The sequence below is a fragment of the Solanum stenotomum genome, unplaced genomic scaffold (assembly GCF_019186545.1).
Source record: "Solanum stenotomum isolate F172 unplaced genomic scaffold, ASM1918654v1 scaffold6733, whole genome shotgun sequence".
In the NCBI taxonomy this organism is placed as follows: Eukaryota; Viridiplantae; Streptophyta; class Magnoliopsida; order Solanales; family Solanaceae; genus Solanum; species Solanum stenotomum.
Genome location: NW_026036338.1, coordinates 577519 through 593483, shown reverse-complemented (window position 1 = coordinate 593483; position 15965 = coordinate 577519). Strand labels below are relative to the sequence as shown.

At 35.6% G+C, this 15965-nt stretch overlaps 1 protein-coding gene across 1 annotated transcript; it reads left to right on the top strand.

Annotated features, from left to right (window-relative positions):
* The first annotated feature begins 305 nt into the window (after positions 1-305).
* LOC125852923 (ATP-dependent DNA helicase 2 subunit KU70) lies at positions 306-15667 on the top strand. The gene is made up of 19 exons (XM_049532610.1): positions 306-423; positions 599-676; positions 2547-2663; positions 3189-3303; positions 3989-4094; positions 4177-4294; positions 4467-4550; positions 4624-4682; positions 6363-6496; positions 6586-6629; positions 9675-9751; positions 11146-11293; positions 11782-11843; positions 12431-12491; positions 13263-13355; positions 13448-13565; positions 14669-14771; positions 14905-15076; positions 15378-15667. Exons 1-19 carry the CDS (start codon positions 352-354, stop codon positions 15489-15491), a joined length of 1875 nt encoding a protein of 624 aa, XP_049388567.1. The 5' UTR covers positions 306-351; the 3' UTR covers positions 15492-15667.
* Positions 15668-15965: the final 298 nt, after the last annotated feature.

The window sequence follows — 15965 nt, the reverse complement described above, 5'->3', positions numbered from 1 at the left end:
AAAAGAAAAAGTGGACAAGTAATTAGGGGCAGAGGAAGTAATAATTTGAGGATTCATGGTTTTTTGATCAAAGTGGACTCCATTTAAAAACTTTGTAAATTCTACAATCGTAACTCCTAAAAGTACAAACATGCAAGCACATAGTACCTACCACATTAAAAAATTGCAATAGCCACCTGGCAAAATGAAAATGTCTTGGGCAATTGATCAATTACGGAAATGCCCTATTGAAAATAAGGCGGGAGGGCGTCTCCTTCTCCAACAAGCTTATATTCAGAACAAGTCACATTTTGAAACCTAAAGCTTCTTCATTTCTTCTGCTTCACTTTATTGTTCCAAAAAATCTTCAATATGTCAATGGACCTCGACCCAGATGAAGTCTTTCGTGACGATGAAGATGACCCTGAAAATGAATTCTTCAAGGTAAGTCCCTTGACCTTTTTTTTTTTAAATTAGGGGTAGGGAATGGGAAATGGGTAAACTAAACATGCAGGAAAGAGAATCCTATAAGGAATTATTATGATTTTTCACTTGCTTGTTTAAGTTAAGATTGATTATTAAGCTATTTGATATTTTTATGTCAAAACTAAACATGCAGGAAAGAGATGCTACTAAGGAATTATTGGTGTATCTTGTGGATGCTTCACCTAAAATGTTTTCTACTACTTGCCCAACGGTTAGTCCTTTTTACCAGCTGCTTTTCTCATTTTGATTGATTTTGGTCATTTCCCATTACTCCACTTCAATTTAAACTGATAAAGTTGACTTTTTTCACTGTGAATTTCTTTTAGACATTAATTTATAATCCGATTGAGTAGAGTTCAAGGCGCCGTATCATTACATTGTATTAAAGTCAGGTCCATTCATGTTTGAGCTCTTGGTCCATGCTCCAGTAGGACCTGGGCGTAAAGGGGTTGGTTGGTTAGAGTGGGTTTGGCTCCCACATTTATTGGGGAATGGACAAGCGGTCTGCTTATATGGACTTGAGCAATCACCCCTTCTTGAACTAACTTTTGGGGTTGCAAAGCACAACTGTTAGGAGTTGTTTTTCTGGAAAGAGACATCTCCTTGAGGTTGGATTTCTATTACTTTTTGTTAAATGGAAATGTGCATTTTAAGCCGTATGGTTAACAAACGAGTTCATTTGGTAGAGATGAATGGAGAGACTTGGTGATAGGTTATTAAGCTAATAAATATGAAACTTTTATTGTAGAAGTCTTATAGAAACTAATTTATCATATAGAAAGGCATTTCTTGCAAAGCACATTTTTTTTAAAACTTGTAATGAATATATATATTAAAGTTGCACCATAACAGGGCAAAAAGACTTTACAAAATCCCAACCAAGCTTAAGCTACTGCTTCACAAGGATTCTATCATATCAATAATCAACCTCCTTAGCATAGCTTTCAAAGCACAATTGTAAAAATGGTTCATGCGATATTCCTGGTGTCTTGTTGGTGTGATTTGAACTTGCAGCTGGAGCCTGGATGATGCACAATGGCAGTCAATTAAGCATCAATTACGAAGAACAATTCTAGGAGCTTTGAACTCGAAGAACTAAGATACTAATTCAGAGCTTGCAGTTGAGATATTAGAAAGAGAATTTTAGAAGAAAGAGAAATGTATTATCATTCAATGCCTTAAACTCCAATCCTTTACATTGTATATATGGATATATTCCACAACTAAAATTCAACTGCTACACTGGCTGTTATAACAGAATAACAGAATTGTAACTAACTAATGAATCCCTCCACTAACTGACTTGTAATATCTGTAGACTTGCATCANGGGGAATGGGGAAGCGGTCTGCTTATATGGACTTGAGCAATCACCCCCTCTTGAACTAACTTTTGGGGTTGCAAAGCACAACTGTTAGGAGTTGGTTTTTCTGGAAAGGGACATCTCCTTGAGGTTGGATTTCTATTGCTTTTTGTTAAATGGAACTGTGCATTTTAAGCCGTATGGTTAACAAACTAGTTCATTTGGTAGAGATGAATAGAGAGACTTGATGATAGGTTATTAAGCTAATAAAGATGGAACTTTTATTGTAGAAGTCTTATAGAAACTAATTTATAATCATATAGAAAGGCATTTCTTGCAAAGCACATTTTTTTTAAACTTGTAATGAATATATATATATATTAAAGTTGCACCATAACAGGGCAAAAAGACTTTACAAAATCCCAACCAAGCTTAGGCTACAGCTTCACAAGGATCCTATCATATCAATAATCAAATAGTGATTCAACCTCCTTAGCATAGCTTTCAAAGCACAATTGTTAAAATGGTTCATGCGATATTCCTGGTGTCTTGTTGGTGTGATTTGAACTTGCAGCTGGAGCCTGGAGGAATGAAAGGCTTAATTGGGCTAACAGCAGGTTCCAAACCAATATTTGGCACCTTGTTTGTGTTACTTTCATTAAAATATTCTAGGGGATCCTAGGGGCCTATTTTTCTTAAAAGCATCTTCTCAATTTTCTTTAGCATTTTCACGTTTTGATTGTAAATGGGGAATCCCGCTCATTTCTTCATTTTTGCAGGATGATGAAAAGACTGCAACTCATTTTCAAGTTGCCATCAATTCCATTGCACAATCTCTCAGAACTCAGATTATTAATAGGTCTTATGATGAAGTTTCTATATGCTTCTTTAACACTGTAAGCCCTTGTTCTCTAGATGCTGTGTCTTTGACAACCCTTTTATGATATAATATCCTTAATCGCTGCTTTTCTCTATCTACAAAATTATTTCAGAGTTATACTTACACCCCCCTCCCCAAAAAAAAAATTAAATCCTGAAGTAACCTTTGCTGGACCTTCTTTTCCACCTTGGTTGTAACTTGAGAATTCTGTGTGGATTTGTATTTTCCTTTATTCTAAAAGAATGTGGACATAGATTTTCATTTACTTGTGGGATCCAAGTCTTCCTTGTACTGTATAAGTCTGATAAAATATTATTTAGGTGGGCCAGATGTATGTGCTCTTGTTATGCAGCAGACTAGGTGGGTTAAAAACCACTTCTATCAAGGCAGATTTGTTTTTGCTATTTCCCCCCTAACTAACACCTGTTTCGAGTTTTTGTTTCCTATTGTTAGCATTTCCAAATTTTGATAAGGGAAAACCAAATTTGAGAATTTGTTTTTAGTGATGATTTTTTCTTATGTTCTTTTTTTGTGATTTCAGCGGGAAAAAAAGAACTTGCAGGACCTAAGTGGCGTTTATGTATTTAATGTTCCAGAAAGAGAGGATCTGGACAGACCAACAGCTAGGCTAATTAAAGAATTTGATCAGATAGAAGGTAAATCATCATATTGGCCTCTAATTTAGTTTTTGGTGGGCGTGTAGTATTGCACCTATCTCTGTTTTGACTAGATTCAACATTGGTCCTCAAATTGCTTCATCTTAGGTCACATCATTGCAGTCAAAATTCGCATAAGCAAAGTGACTCGTGCCAAGTTGTTGTATCATCATTTTTCATCTTTTTTTCCCTTGTAAATATGAGCTGTTTCTCAGACTTGAGAGGAAAAACTCATCCATGAAGGTACTCTTAATTTTGCTTCATTAGCACCTTTCTTCGTTAAAGCCCACACTTAAATTTCAGTTTTTGCACTTAAAACCTTAGTGCTTTCTATACTTTGCACTCTGAGGACTCTGGCTTGTTGTCAATCTGCCTAAAGGAACATAGGCTCTTGAATATATGTAGAAGCAGTCATTTTTACTGACTCTTCACAATCGTCGTACGGAGTACTTTATTAGTCCGTGTTTGACCAGCAAACTGGAAAACCCTAAAATTATGTTATTTCATACTTAATTAATAATAATGCGGAGAATTTTCTGCTATGTCAATGGACTGAGAAAGCTTCATCCTCTATACAATCAGTTAAATGTCTTGCCTCGTCAATGAATAAACTCAAGGAAAAACAGTGTGAATTTTTTTGGTTTTCTAGACTTGTGCTGCAATTACCTGTTTAATTTGTTTGCAGAAAGATTTGAAAAAGAAATAGGAAGTAAGTACGGAATTGTGCCTGGCTCTCGTGAGAATTCTCTTTACAATGCTCTTTGGGTTGCACAAGCCCTTCTCCGTAAAGGGTAAAATTTGCTCATTTCCTTTTTGTTTTCCCCTGAAATGATGTGCACCCTCTTATTTTACTAGTGTTCAAACCATTTCCAGATCTGCAAAAACTGCTGATAAACGCATTCTCTTGCTTACAAATGAAGATGATCCTTTTGGTAATCTCAAAGGTGTCATAAAAGTGGATATGATGAGGACAACGATGCAGCGTGCCAAAGTATAGTATCTATGCCACATATTTATATATTAATATTATAGTCAGTTGAAAACAAGTCCCAAAGGAAAAAGTAAATTTATGTGAAGATAGCTCTGAGTGAAATTGAGATTGTTTTGTGACTTCTTGAATGATTATTACACTACTATTCTACTTATAGCGCTAATGGTTGCAGGATGCTCAAGATCTTGGTATTACAATTGAGCTTCTTCCACTAAGCCGGCCAGATGATGAGTTCAACGTTTCCCTTTTTTATGCTGTATGACCATTATTTATTTTTGAGATCCTTAGTTGCATGTTGTTGTTATCTAATTCAAGATCTTTGGCTTCAGGATTTACTTGGTCTGGAAGGTGATGACCTTGCTCAGTTCAAAGCTCTGATAGGAGAGAGGTATACTTTACAAAAGATTTCAACTGTTGATTGCACTAGTCAATTGATGAATCTCCATCTAAAATGTTAAACTACTTTCTGAAGGACTTGATATTTGTTGACACAATTTACTGTAGTGTGCTTAATAATTATTCATTAAAGGAGTCCAAAATAAGAACTTGCTACATATAGTCATGCTTTCAGTGATCGAGATGATGTAGTCATTTGTTGTGTTGATGTTTCTCTAAGTGATCTAATGTTTATGAAGATTTAGTATGATGACAATATGAAATGAGCGTAAATAAAGAAGTGGTGATTCATATAGTCGAAACCAACTTGCTTGGGACTACGATTTAGTTGTTGTCTATCTAATGTGTAGTTGTTGATCTAATGTTCAAGAAGAACAAATCACCTAAGTTTTCTTTCCTACAGCTTCTTATAGTAGTGTTAGGAAGTTTCATGCTGGAAGCATGAATGGTTGCACCTATGGTCTCCATTTCTTGAAAGATACATGTAGTGAAGTACTGATTGAAATTCAGATTCTTGTATATTAATACTCAGAGTTCTCTATCTGTTTCTTAAGATGAATTTGTCCTTATGTCTAGGCATTTATACAGTGTGTGGGAGTATGCATGATTTTTTTGGGGTAAGTAACACAACATAGTCATAAAATACTATTGAAGTTTCTAAAATAATTGCTATACAGACAGATTGCTGAGGGACTGGCAAAGGTATACAAGACAGACAAGATAATTGTCCAATATAATTAGGTACAGACATTATATGTCTCGTAAATGAAAATAGGAAAATATATTTTCCAATACCATGTGGTTGTTCCATTGGAGTAGCATTGAACAGACATGAATACAGTGAAAAAGAATTAGAACTTCGACAATTAGGGGGACTGAACATGCAAAGGACATAAAATTACATCAACTTGTGTATAACGCAATTAAGAAAAGCATAATACATTTTTTTTTTAAAAGGTAGCATAATACTAAAGATAGAATATAGAATCTCCAGACTATCAGCAAAGCTCCTTTACCTTCCCATTTCAGGCTTCACCGAAGGACAGATTCCATTTCTTCAATAGGTATTGCTTACTGGAAAACTTACTCAGTTATTTGAATAATAGTCTTGAACAAGGAGGATTTTTTTAAGTGGATGACAACGGAAGGAAGATGATCCATTTTGTGCATTCAGAGAGAAATGAGGGTCCAAAAGGGTGATATGAATGTTCACAAATTTACTTGTTAGTTTTATTTATTTATTTGTTTTCTTGATTGATGACATGAATACTCGAATGTAGAAAACCAAATAACATGAAGGTGAGATGACCAGATCCAGTAATTGGGTTGAATGCAATTTGTGCAGACATTCAAAATCTGGTGTATGTGCTTTGTATGCTGTTAAACAGCTCAAGCTTGTACATGTCCTTTATTTATCTAGGAATCTGATTGGTGGTGTGTTTTGTGCCTATGTTACTAAATTATGCATTTTTATAACTTCCTGCATTTCCAAAATTTGTGGTTTTATTCTTTATGATCAAGATGACTAGATAATAAATGTCAGTTTGCAAGGTGTTAAGGTGTTGAATGCACTTTGAGCCTGTTAGATTTGTTATTCTTTTAGAGCCTAAATTTACTCAAAATGTATTGGTCCCTGTTTTCATGCGTTCCTTTCCTATGTTTGCTATATCAGGTTTGAAGATCTGAACGACCAGCTAAGGAAACGGATGTTTAAGAAGCGCAGAGTTCGAAGACTTAGATTTGCGATTTTTAATGGATTATCTATCGAACTTAACACCTATGCTTTGATCCGTCCAACTAATCCAGGTCTGCCTTTGTTGTCCTATCTTTTCTTAGGTAATGATTACTGTGAGGCGACTATAAGTAAATGCTATACCCTTATTATTTTTCTGTAGGGACAATTACTTGGCTTGATTCGATGACTAATCTTCCTTTGAAGGTACTTTTTAGCTTCATTGTCATGCTTTGTTTTTAACCTTGTTTCTTTTGTTCTTTGGAAGTTCCCTATCAATTTTGTTGAGTTTATGTGTGTCTCTTGTTTAGTGGGAGGGGGATTAAGAGAATTATTGTTCATAACTAACTTTTGCACTTCTTGGGGTTTTGATTTTTATTAGTTCTGATTGTAATGGATTTGCAGCAATCTTTTGACTATTCGTTGAGGGTTCAGTGTTGTTTTCTTTCTTACGGTCATTTCGTCCAAAGAAAAATCTCATTTGACCATCTATCTTTCAATATATTTGTCAGCCTTTAGATGGGTGATTGCAGTTTGTAGCTACACATTTTTGTGGAAGAGCCAGTATAAGTTTTTCATTTCACTTCTCTGTACATCCCAATTATACAACAATTTTTTTGGTTTTCCTTGCCGACCAATCATGTGAAGACACTCTTAGGTCAATGAATATCCTATGGAGATCTTGCCAATGAATCCGTAGCAAAACAAACAGGGAACCTTGTAAGAAAATTATCATGATATTTATCGAAAATGCTGATATTTACCAAACAAGTCCTTCTAAAGCATTTTAGGCGCTCCTATCTAGGTATTTCTAATACTATAAGTTTTCTTAGTTCACATTCTATCTTGAAAAAATAATACATAGAATTCCGTTATATGTTATTTATGTGACTTATGTGATTATAGGGGAATTAAACAGTGTTACCATTGTAATGCATTTCTAGTAATGCAAAGTTTTATACCACAAACTAAATATTGTTTTTTTTTTTTTTGAGAAAGGTAACATTTACTTCTATATATCTACAGGTATACTACATTGAAGTGTAGTCCCCCCCCAAAAAGTTCTACTTACATCATTCTTAAGATCTTCTAGTTACAGCCAATCAATAACATTAAACATCTTCAATAACTCCTATCACTACTTGCTTACACCAAAATAGTACAGCCCTAGACAGTTTGTCTTTATCTTTTGAATATTGTTCTGTTTTCCTTCAAAACATCTTTGATTCCTTTCCTCCCAAATTGTCCACCAAATGCAAGCTGGGACAATCCTCCATCTCCTCTTTTTTTTTTTTCTGCATTTCCATCCCTGTTCCAGCATTGTAGGCCTTCTATAATTCTCCCAGGCTTTGTCCACTTGATCTTCCTCTTGTGGATGAACATCTGCCATGTCCATTTGCAGTGTAAAAAGTGAAGGTTGACCGTCTCCACCTGTTTTCACATAGATAGCATCTAGAACATAGATTGTATTTCCTCTTGTTCAAGTTCTCATGTGTCAAGACTGCCTCCTTTGTCAAGAGCCATGTGAAGTAATTCACCTTGTTGGGAATTTCTGTTCTCCTGATCATCCTCCAGGGCCATCCTGTTTGCTGCACCTCAGTAGAATCGAGTTCTCTGTATGCTGATTTTACAGTGCATTCTTCCCCCTCTCCCCCCTTCCATAATAGTCTATCTTCCTCTCCTGTCAGATTGGTAGCCATATGCATTGTGTGATGAAATCTTGCTATGGTTGTCATTTCCCAATCAATTAGGTTCCTTCTTAGAAACAGGTTCCACCCTTGTCCTGTCCATAATTCTGCCATTGTTGCTTCTTGTGCTTGGTTCAGGCTATGTAGTACAGGGAAAGCATGTTTGAGTGTCTCCTGTCCACATCAAATGTCATTCCAGAAATCTACTTTTTCTCCATTGCCCACCTTACAACTTGTTTTCTCCCTGACTTGTTGCCATAGGTTCCTGATAGATCTCCATACACTACAATTGTAAGGGTTGGTCACCACCTCTGTCATCCATTTGTCCTCCATGCCATATTTTTCTATCATTATTTCCTTCCATAGAGATACTTCTGGTGAGACAAATTTCCACAGCCAATTCATCATCAAGCTCTTGTTTTGGGTACTCAGCTTTGTAATCTAAATGTTGTGTTTTATTCTGTTTACTACACTGAAATTACTATTTCTTATACAGGAAATCAAACTCGTAGAGCTGATGGAGTTCATTGGAGAAGTTATTACTCTCTATTTCAGATTAGTGATGGATGGATGTGTCTACTAGGTGTGTTAGATCTAGGACACAAGATTTACTAAATGAGAAGTATTATAGTTGAAATTGAAAAAAGTTTGTGAAAGTTAAAGTTGTGTTCGAGAATGAATGGAGAAGTATATTGTGGTAGTTGAAGATTTGAGATTAGAAACCTGTGTTTCACTTGAAATACACCTTTAAACCAATACCTCAATCTTTCACCTAGTGTTCAAATGCTTGTATATTTATGGCCAAACAAGTTTTTGCAAATACTGATGTGCCGTGTTTGTAAATATTGAAATAATATTATGACAAACCAGCCCTTAGTTTTAGAATAAGATAGTTTTAGCCTAGAGCGGGTTGGACATAGAGGATTATTATAGCTGGCCCCAATGAGTTTGAGATTGAGGAGGAGTTGATTGGTTTGGTTTTTATGTAGGTTCAAGTCTAAGCATTTAAATTTGTATAATGTTTGCATAGTAGAAGATAAGAAGTAAAAACAGTTGGGGGCTGTAGGTGAGAGAGGGTATGCTGGGGAACATTTATGTATAACATAGTTGAAATTAGATAGACTGTTATACGTAATGGGATTAAATTTGGGGTGGGCTGTATGTTGGGAAGGTGTTACAGGTGGTTGTGGAGCTACATAATGTCCCATATAGGATATTTTTTCCCAATAAAAAGAAGACTCAACTTCGTATAAGGAATTTCTAAAGGTCTGAGCTGTTCTGTCCATTGCCTTAAATTGTTTTGTTGGACGCTCAGATTCAACACATATTTCATGCATGCAGTGACAATAACTTTTTGCCATGTCATATTAATATTTGGTAAGTTATTGAGGAATTTTGTGTCAGCTTGTTTCTGAATCCCACTTACTAGGGTAAGTCACCATTTCCAAGTTGTCACTTATCATTGAAGTTGGTAGAAAAGTTAATGAAATGTCAGTTCTGGTTTGTGTTGGGATTTGGTATAAAGCAAGTCTTTAACCTCTTCTGTGTTCTTCCTTGTTTACAGGCTGAGAGATCCTTCATATGTGCTGATACTGCTGCTATAATTCAGGAGCCTCCAAAACGCTTTCAGTCTTACAAAAAGTCGGTATCTGTTTCTTAAAAGAATGACTCCTTTTTCTTCTACTCTGAATCTAGGCTTCTCTCTTCAATTATCCTTATTTTAGATAAATGTGTGTGGGTGGCATTTTTCATGTTTCTTCCAAATCTTCTTATTGTGTGTATATATATATATATATATATATATATATTTTATTTTTTATTTTTTTTTGACAAATAATCTTCTTATTATATATATTTAACAATTTAATATGAAACTGAATACTGCAAATTACTTTTTCTAATGTTTGATAAATTGGGAATTGAAAATCAATTTGTATTGGAGTACCATTCTATGGCCTGCAATTATATTTTAATGATGATCATTTTGAGTGCTTTAATTAAAGTTGTCATTATTGGATGTTGAAATTAGTCAGTCTAGCTACAATGTGATGTTACAGGTACTGAATTCATGCATGTTACTTAAACCTTTTATTTTTGAAAATTGTGCACTACACTTTGAAGAAGTGTAAGTTCTCTTCTCTTTTCATAATGCTCCATAGGTTTTGTTGACTTTTTTGCTTTGTCCTTTAAAAGACTGAAGAATATTATGTTATTAATGAAGTGGTGGGAGAACCATGAGGTTTCAGTTTCAATTTTCATTAGAGATAAAATAAACACAAGGTGATATTTTCTCATCTGCCCAAGCCTTGGGGGAATACCTGATACGTGTACTGGCAGGATGTAGTAGATATTAGATGAAATTAGTTGAGGTGCACACAATCTGACCAGATACCACCATCATAAAAAGAATGTGCCATATTTTAGAACCCAAAAAATTGTAAGAGACCTTCCCTATTTCACGTTGCTCAACCTCCTATATCCTATATAGAGAGTGTTCTCGTATCTTGTCAACAATCAATTTCAGTAAAACCTTTTCACTTCCAACGGGTAGAGTGAATTATTTTTTGTTTCTTTGAAAACACTTCAAAATGTAACCACTAACAATAGCTCGTACTACCAGAAGATAGTAAAAAAGACAAAATCAAAGGTAGCACAATCTCCTTGCAGATTATCCAAAGAGAAGTCAAAACATTACCAAGCCTCTCCACAAACTATATTAGTATTCAGCCCCTAACAGTGCTCTCTTGTTGCATTTTTTCCAAATTTTTCTGATTAATTTAAGAGAGTATGGATACATTGGGACTTGGAACAGGGTGTTAAATCTTCGCCATTTATGTATTGAAAAAGATTATGCAGTGAACTTGGGTATCCTAGAAAAAAAGATTATGTAGTGAACTTGGGTATCCTAGAAAAAATTCAAATTTGAGTTTCCTTGATTTGCTAAATTTTGCTTCACATTACCAAATGACAAACCCAACTCGACTCTGGTAGACTTATTCAGTCATTCACTGATGTCTTGTCCCTTTTTGTTTCAGTGAGAATGTCATGTTTTCTGTGGATGAGCTTTCAGAAGTCAAAAGAGTTTCAACTGGACATCTTCGTCTGCTGGGCTTCAAGCCATTGAGCTGCTTAAAGGACTATCATAACCTGAAGCCAGCAACTTTTGTCTTTCCCAGTGATGAGGTGTTCTTTTCAATAATCCACCTTCATTTTTCTTCTTTTGATTCAGTATATGGTAATAGTTAAAGGTTATTCACAGTCATCAGGCGTCTTCATTCTCGACAAGCTAAGCTGGTTAATATTAGTCCAACTGCTACTAGTTAAATTTTTTAATTTAAAACTCTTTAAAATATGGTAGTTTTGTCAATTTATATTGCTGACAGATGGGATATTGGATTGGATCATTTCACCTTTTAAAACTACATCTAGAAACGAGTCTGATGAGTCAACTTGATTTGTGCTTTATTTCTACATTTTTATATCTATCTTCATGTCCTTATGGCATAGTTAATCAAATTTAGCTTTAACAGCTTGGACTATGCAGTACCAATGATTTCTTACCATACAACTTTACCACTTTGAATCCATCAATTGGGAATACTTTTCACCATCTCTTATAATATGTCATTTCCATGATTATCAATTCTATTGCTTCTCCTTGGTCCTTGCAGGAAGTGGTTGGAAGCACTTGTCTTTTTGTTGCTCTCCACAGATCAATGTTGCGGCTTAAGCGGTTAGTATGCCTGAAAATTTTGTTAATTTAATTAGCAAACAGGGTTAAGTTAATAGTAGGGAGTGATAAGTCCAGTTTTGCATGTTTTGACCTGTTATCTCTATTTAGAAGTGGCTGGATGCTCTTTTTCTTAGGTAAAAGTCCATCCATTCTACATTCAACTGGGTTTTCATTTTCATTTTGGTCACTGTTCATACTGTTTTGTCTATTTAAATACGAAAAATGTGTCTCTAGCCAGCCTTTTGTCTAAAGTAATTCATGCAACTGTTTTGTTGTCTTTCTCTCCTTCTCATTTCCCCATATCTTAGGTAGTTTGAACAACTCTTATCAGCATCCCACTGTGCTAAATTTTGTTTGAAGTTGTATATAAACAGTCTGCAGTAGTGCTAGTTTGCTTTGATCTCAACCATTACGGAAGTGGCACATGTTGCTGACTTATGGGCATTTTTCTGCTTGCCTTCTCGCATTAAGATTAGTTTGCAAATGTTTATTTTTGCTCAACTGTAGAAATAAGTTCATGATCTTTCTGTTGCTGTGCTTGCTGAATGTGTTGCTGTTTTGTGTTTGACTTTAAACTATCATCGCAGTTTTGCAGTTGCTTTCTATGGGAATTCAAGTCATCCTCAATTGGTTGCTCTTGTTGCACAAGTAAGACATTGTTTTTCCCATCCAAATCCTTTCGGATTATATGTAGACTAAATATGCCTATTTATGCACCTGTGATTGCTGGGATCAGTGATTGCCATCACCTCTGACATGCACTGAAGGATGTGTTGAGTGTGATAGTGAGACAACAATCCAAGTATATAATTTGATACAATCACTAAGAATAGTCTTAACGACTTTATTTGTTCGTGAAATTCAAAAGAGATCTACTAAGAAGTATTAAGTCGGACATTCTTAATCCTTGTATGATCATAATTTCAGGATTCCAAGAATTAAAAGAACTTCCATTACTTTCTTGTGTGTTTCGCTAATTTTCATGAGAGTTTCTTCTCTCTTTTTTTTTTTTAAAAAAAAAAAAAATTCTCTTTTCAAATGGTATTGGAGCCTCTACGATTTTGATAGGGACTTAAGTAGCTTATGCCTACTCGCTCCTCATGCGAGGTGAAAGTTTTCCCTTTTTCTTTTCAGAGTTCAATATTCTCACCTCTTTCGTGATCACTTTTTGCAAGACCGTGCCTTTTTTTTTTCTGGAGGGGGGGTGGGGGGTGTTTTGGTGACACCAGCACTCTTTTTGATAATTTTTTGCAAGTCCAGCATACCTTGTAAATTTTTTTAAGTGCATTCAAACTTCTCAGTGGAAATTGGGTGGAGGGAGTAGCCTTTTTTGGTGTATTCTTTTCTCTGTGAAGTTGTGAATAATGACAAACTTTTACCTGTTTGGTCTTCCATTTTCATGGTTTTTGATAAATGCAGGATGAAATAATGACTCCTAGTGGTCAAGTTGAGCCACCAGGGATGCATCTGATTTATCTTCCATATTCTGATGATATCAGACATGTTGAAGAGGCAGGCAGACTACGTCTTAGTCACAATTGATTTCTTTTTCTATTTTGAAAAATCATGAAGTCTATATCTAACGAATGTGGTTTTACTTGCAGCTTCATACTGATCCTAATTCCGTGCCTCATGCCACTGACGACCAGATAAAGAAGGCCTCTGCTTTAGTGAGACGTATTGACCTCAAAGATTTTTCTGTGTGCCAATTTGCTAATCCTGGTAAGAAATCATTGCTTGGGAAAGGAGATCATTGTTTTGTGCTGCCACTATATGTGCAATTTCTATTCCAAATTGAAGCTTTTTTTTTTTGGTAAGCAAATTATATTATTTACCAAAGGAAGAGTTACATCTCAAGAAGACGAAAACAAACAGAAGAAACCTACTACAAAGGGCCTGCACTGACTAGTATTAATCCCATGCCAGATGCACCCTGCAGCTCACGTAGACCTCCTAACACCTCGTCCCCAAACAAGCAACATCACTCTGGGTAACAATCCAGTTTAGTCATGTAAGATGCTAACTCAGGCACCATTGTAGCTCTATGGAAAACCTCCTGGACAATCTGCCTAATGATAACATGTTGTGGCCTTGTAGATTGCTGAAAAATTCTAAAATTCCTTCATGCCACACTTGGTACACTGCAGCAGCTAACACCATCTTATAAACACCTGCACCTTTGCTTTTCCCTTTGCAATACCTCTGCGCCCATTGCACTTCATCCTTCCATCCTTGGTTCAATCTTGAGATGCCTTGCCACTGTAATAACCTTTTCCATATACTACCAGTTACTGGGCAACTAAAGAATAGGTGTTGAATGGGCTGATAATTTTATGAGGTGAGATGGAAGCCTTTCTGGAGCTTGATGTTACCGTTGGGTTGGACTAACTGATCCATCTCTTTGTTGATCAAATGAAAAGTAATAAGTTCAATTATAGGGTGGACATCCAAAAGAAGCAAAGTTTCTGATGTAATTTGTTAAACATTTCTAGGTATTGTAAAATGTAAATTGCTGAATCTACTTATAAACTTCAAAAAAGGGACTTCAAACACAAGTCTTGCAAAGGTGTTTAATTTCTGTTCCAGTGCTTCATATCTAAAGCAATTAAATGATGCAAAGCAAAGGGTCATCGCTTCATACGTGAAGTCATGCGCTTCAAAAGAATTTTGGCTTCAAACAATGACTTGCAGAGTTATTTCATTGGACACCCTTCCGATTAACAGGCATTCATAATTTCTACAGAACTGTATGAAGTGGAATGCCCCTTATATATAGAAGTGGAGTACCCCTTCCTTTTGTATTCTTACAAGATCATTTCTTGCAGCATTGCAGAGACATTATGCAGTATTACAAGCTCTTGCACTTGATGAAGATGAGATGCCTGAAATTAAAGACGAGACTCTTCCAGATGAAGAAGGAATGGCCAGGTAGTGACGAATTTCCTCCATCTTAGGTCCCTTTAGTCTGTGGTTTTGGTCTTTTTAGTTTTCAACTTGCCTCTATGTTTAGAAAATTTGTTATTCTGAAATTTCCTTTGCTTGTATCTTGTTTCGGTGCAAGGCCTGGTATTGTCAAAGCATTGGAGGAATTCAAGCTCTCTGTTTATGGAGAGAACTATGAGGAAGAGGACTCAAACATTGAAGGAAAAGCTGAACCAACAAGGAAACGAAAAGCAAATGCTATAAAAGAATATGGTAATTATGACTGGGCTGACCTTGCAGATAATGGGAAGGTAACACTGCCAAGCTTATGATGTTATGCTATATATATATTTTGCCTCAGTTCTGGGCTTTATAACTGATCCAAAATGTAACCAATCTATAATTTATGAGGGGATGTGGTTTGGGTTAGATAAATTAGTTGGAACAATTTGTGCTTCTAGTGAATGAGAAACTTTTAGTGGGATAGGCACAAAAAATACTTCGGCCAAAGCTGTTGTCAAAGGCTGAAGCTTTTTCAGAATGCACATCATAAAATTCCATTTGTTTCACTTATTATATTTGTGTTTCACTTTTTTTTTTGCGATATTGCAGTTGAAGGACTTGACAGTTGTAGAATTGAAGTATTACCTAGGTGCACATAACCTTCCTGTCACTGGAAAGAAAGAAGCCCTGATTAGTAGGATCTTAACTCACATGGGTAAGTGAGTTGTGACTATTTCAGATCTTTGGCTGTCTGCCATAAGTTTGTACAGAATGGTTCTTTTTGTTGCAGCCTGTTGACTAGTTAGTTTTTCTTTCTATTTGAGACCATTATGTCTTGGCATTATTATGGAAATTAAGAGGTCTTGTTACCTGTTGCTTCATGTATATGTAACTTGATCCTTTTGCTTCATGTATATGAAAAATTATTGTGACTTGATCAAAGAAGTCAATGGTGTACGAATGGGGTTAAATTGACTTTGCCAATACTCCTCTTCCCCGTATCTCGTGTAAACCCCCTCTTTCTAATTGTTGTGACAATTAGGAGGTTCTCCAGAAGAAATATGGGTGTACGTGTTTTTGCTTCTGGTGGCAATATGCTTGTTCCAACTAAGATCAAGTATCTTGATGAATGGGTTCCAAATCAATGCATTTTGAGAGGAAATGTAGTATCAATCTCATTGAGATCATGTGTTTAAA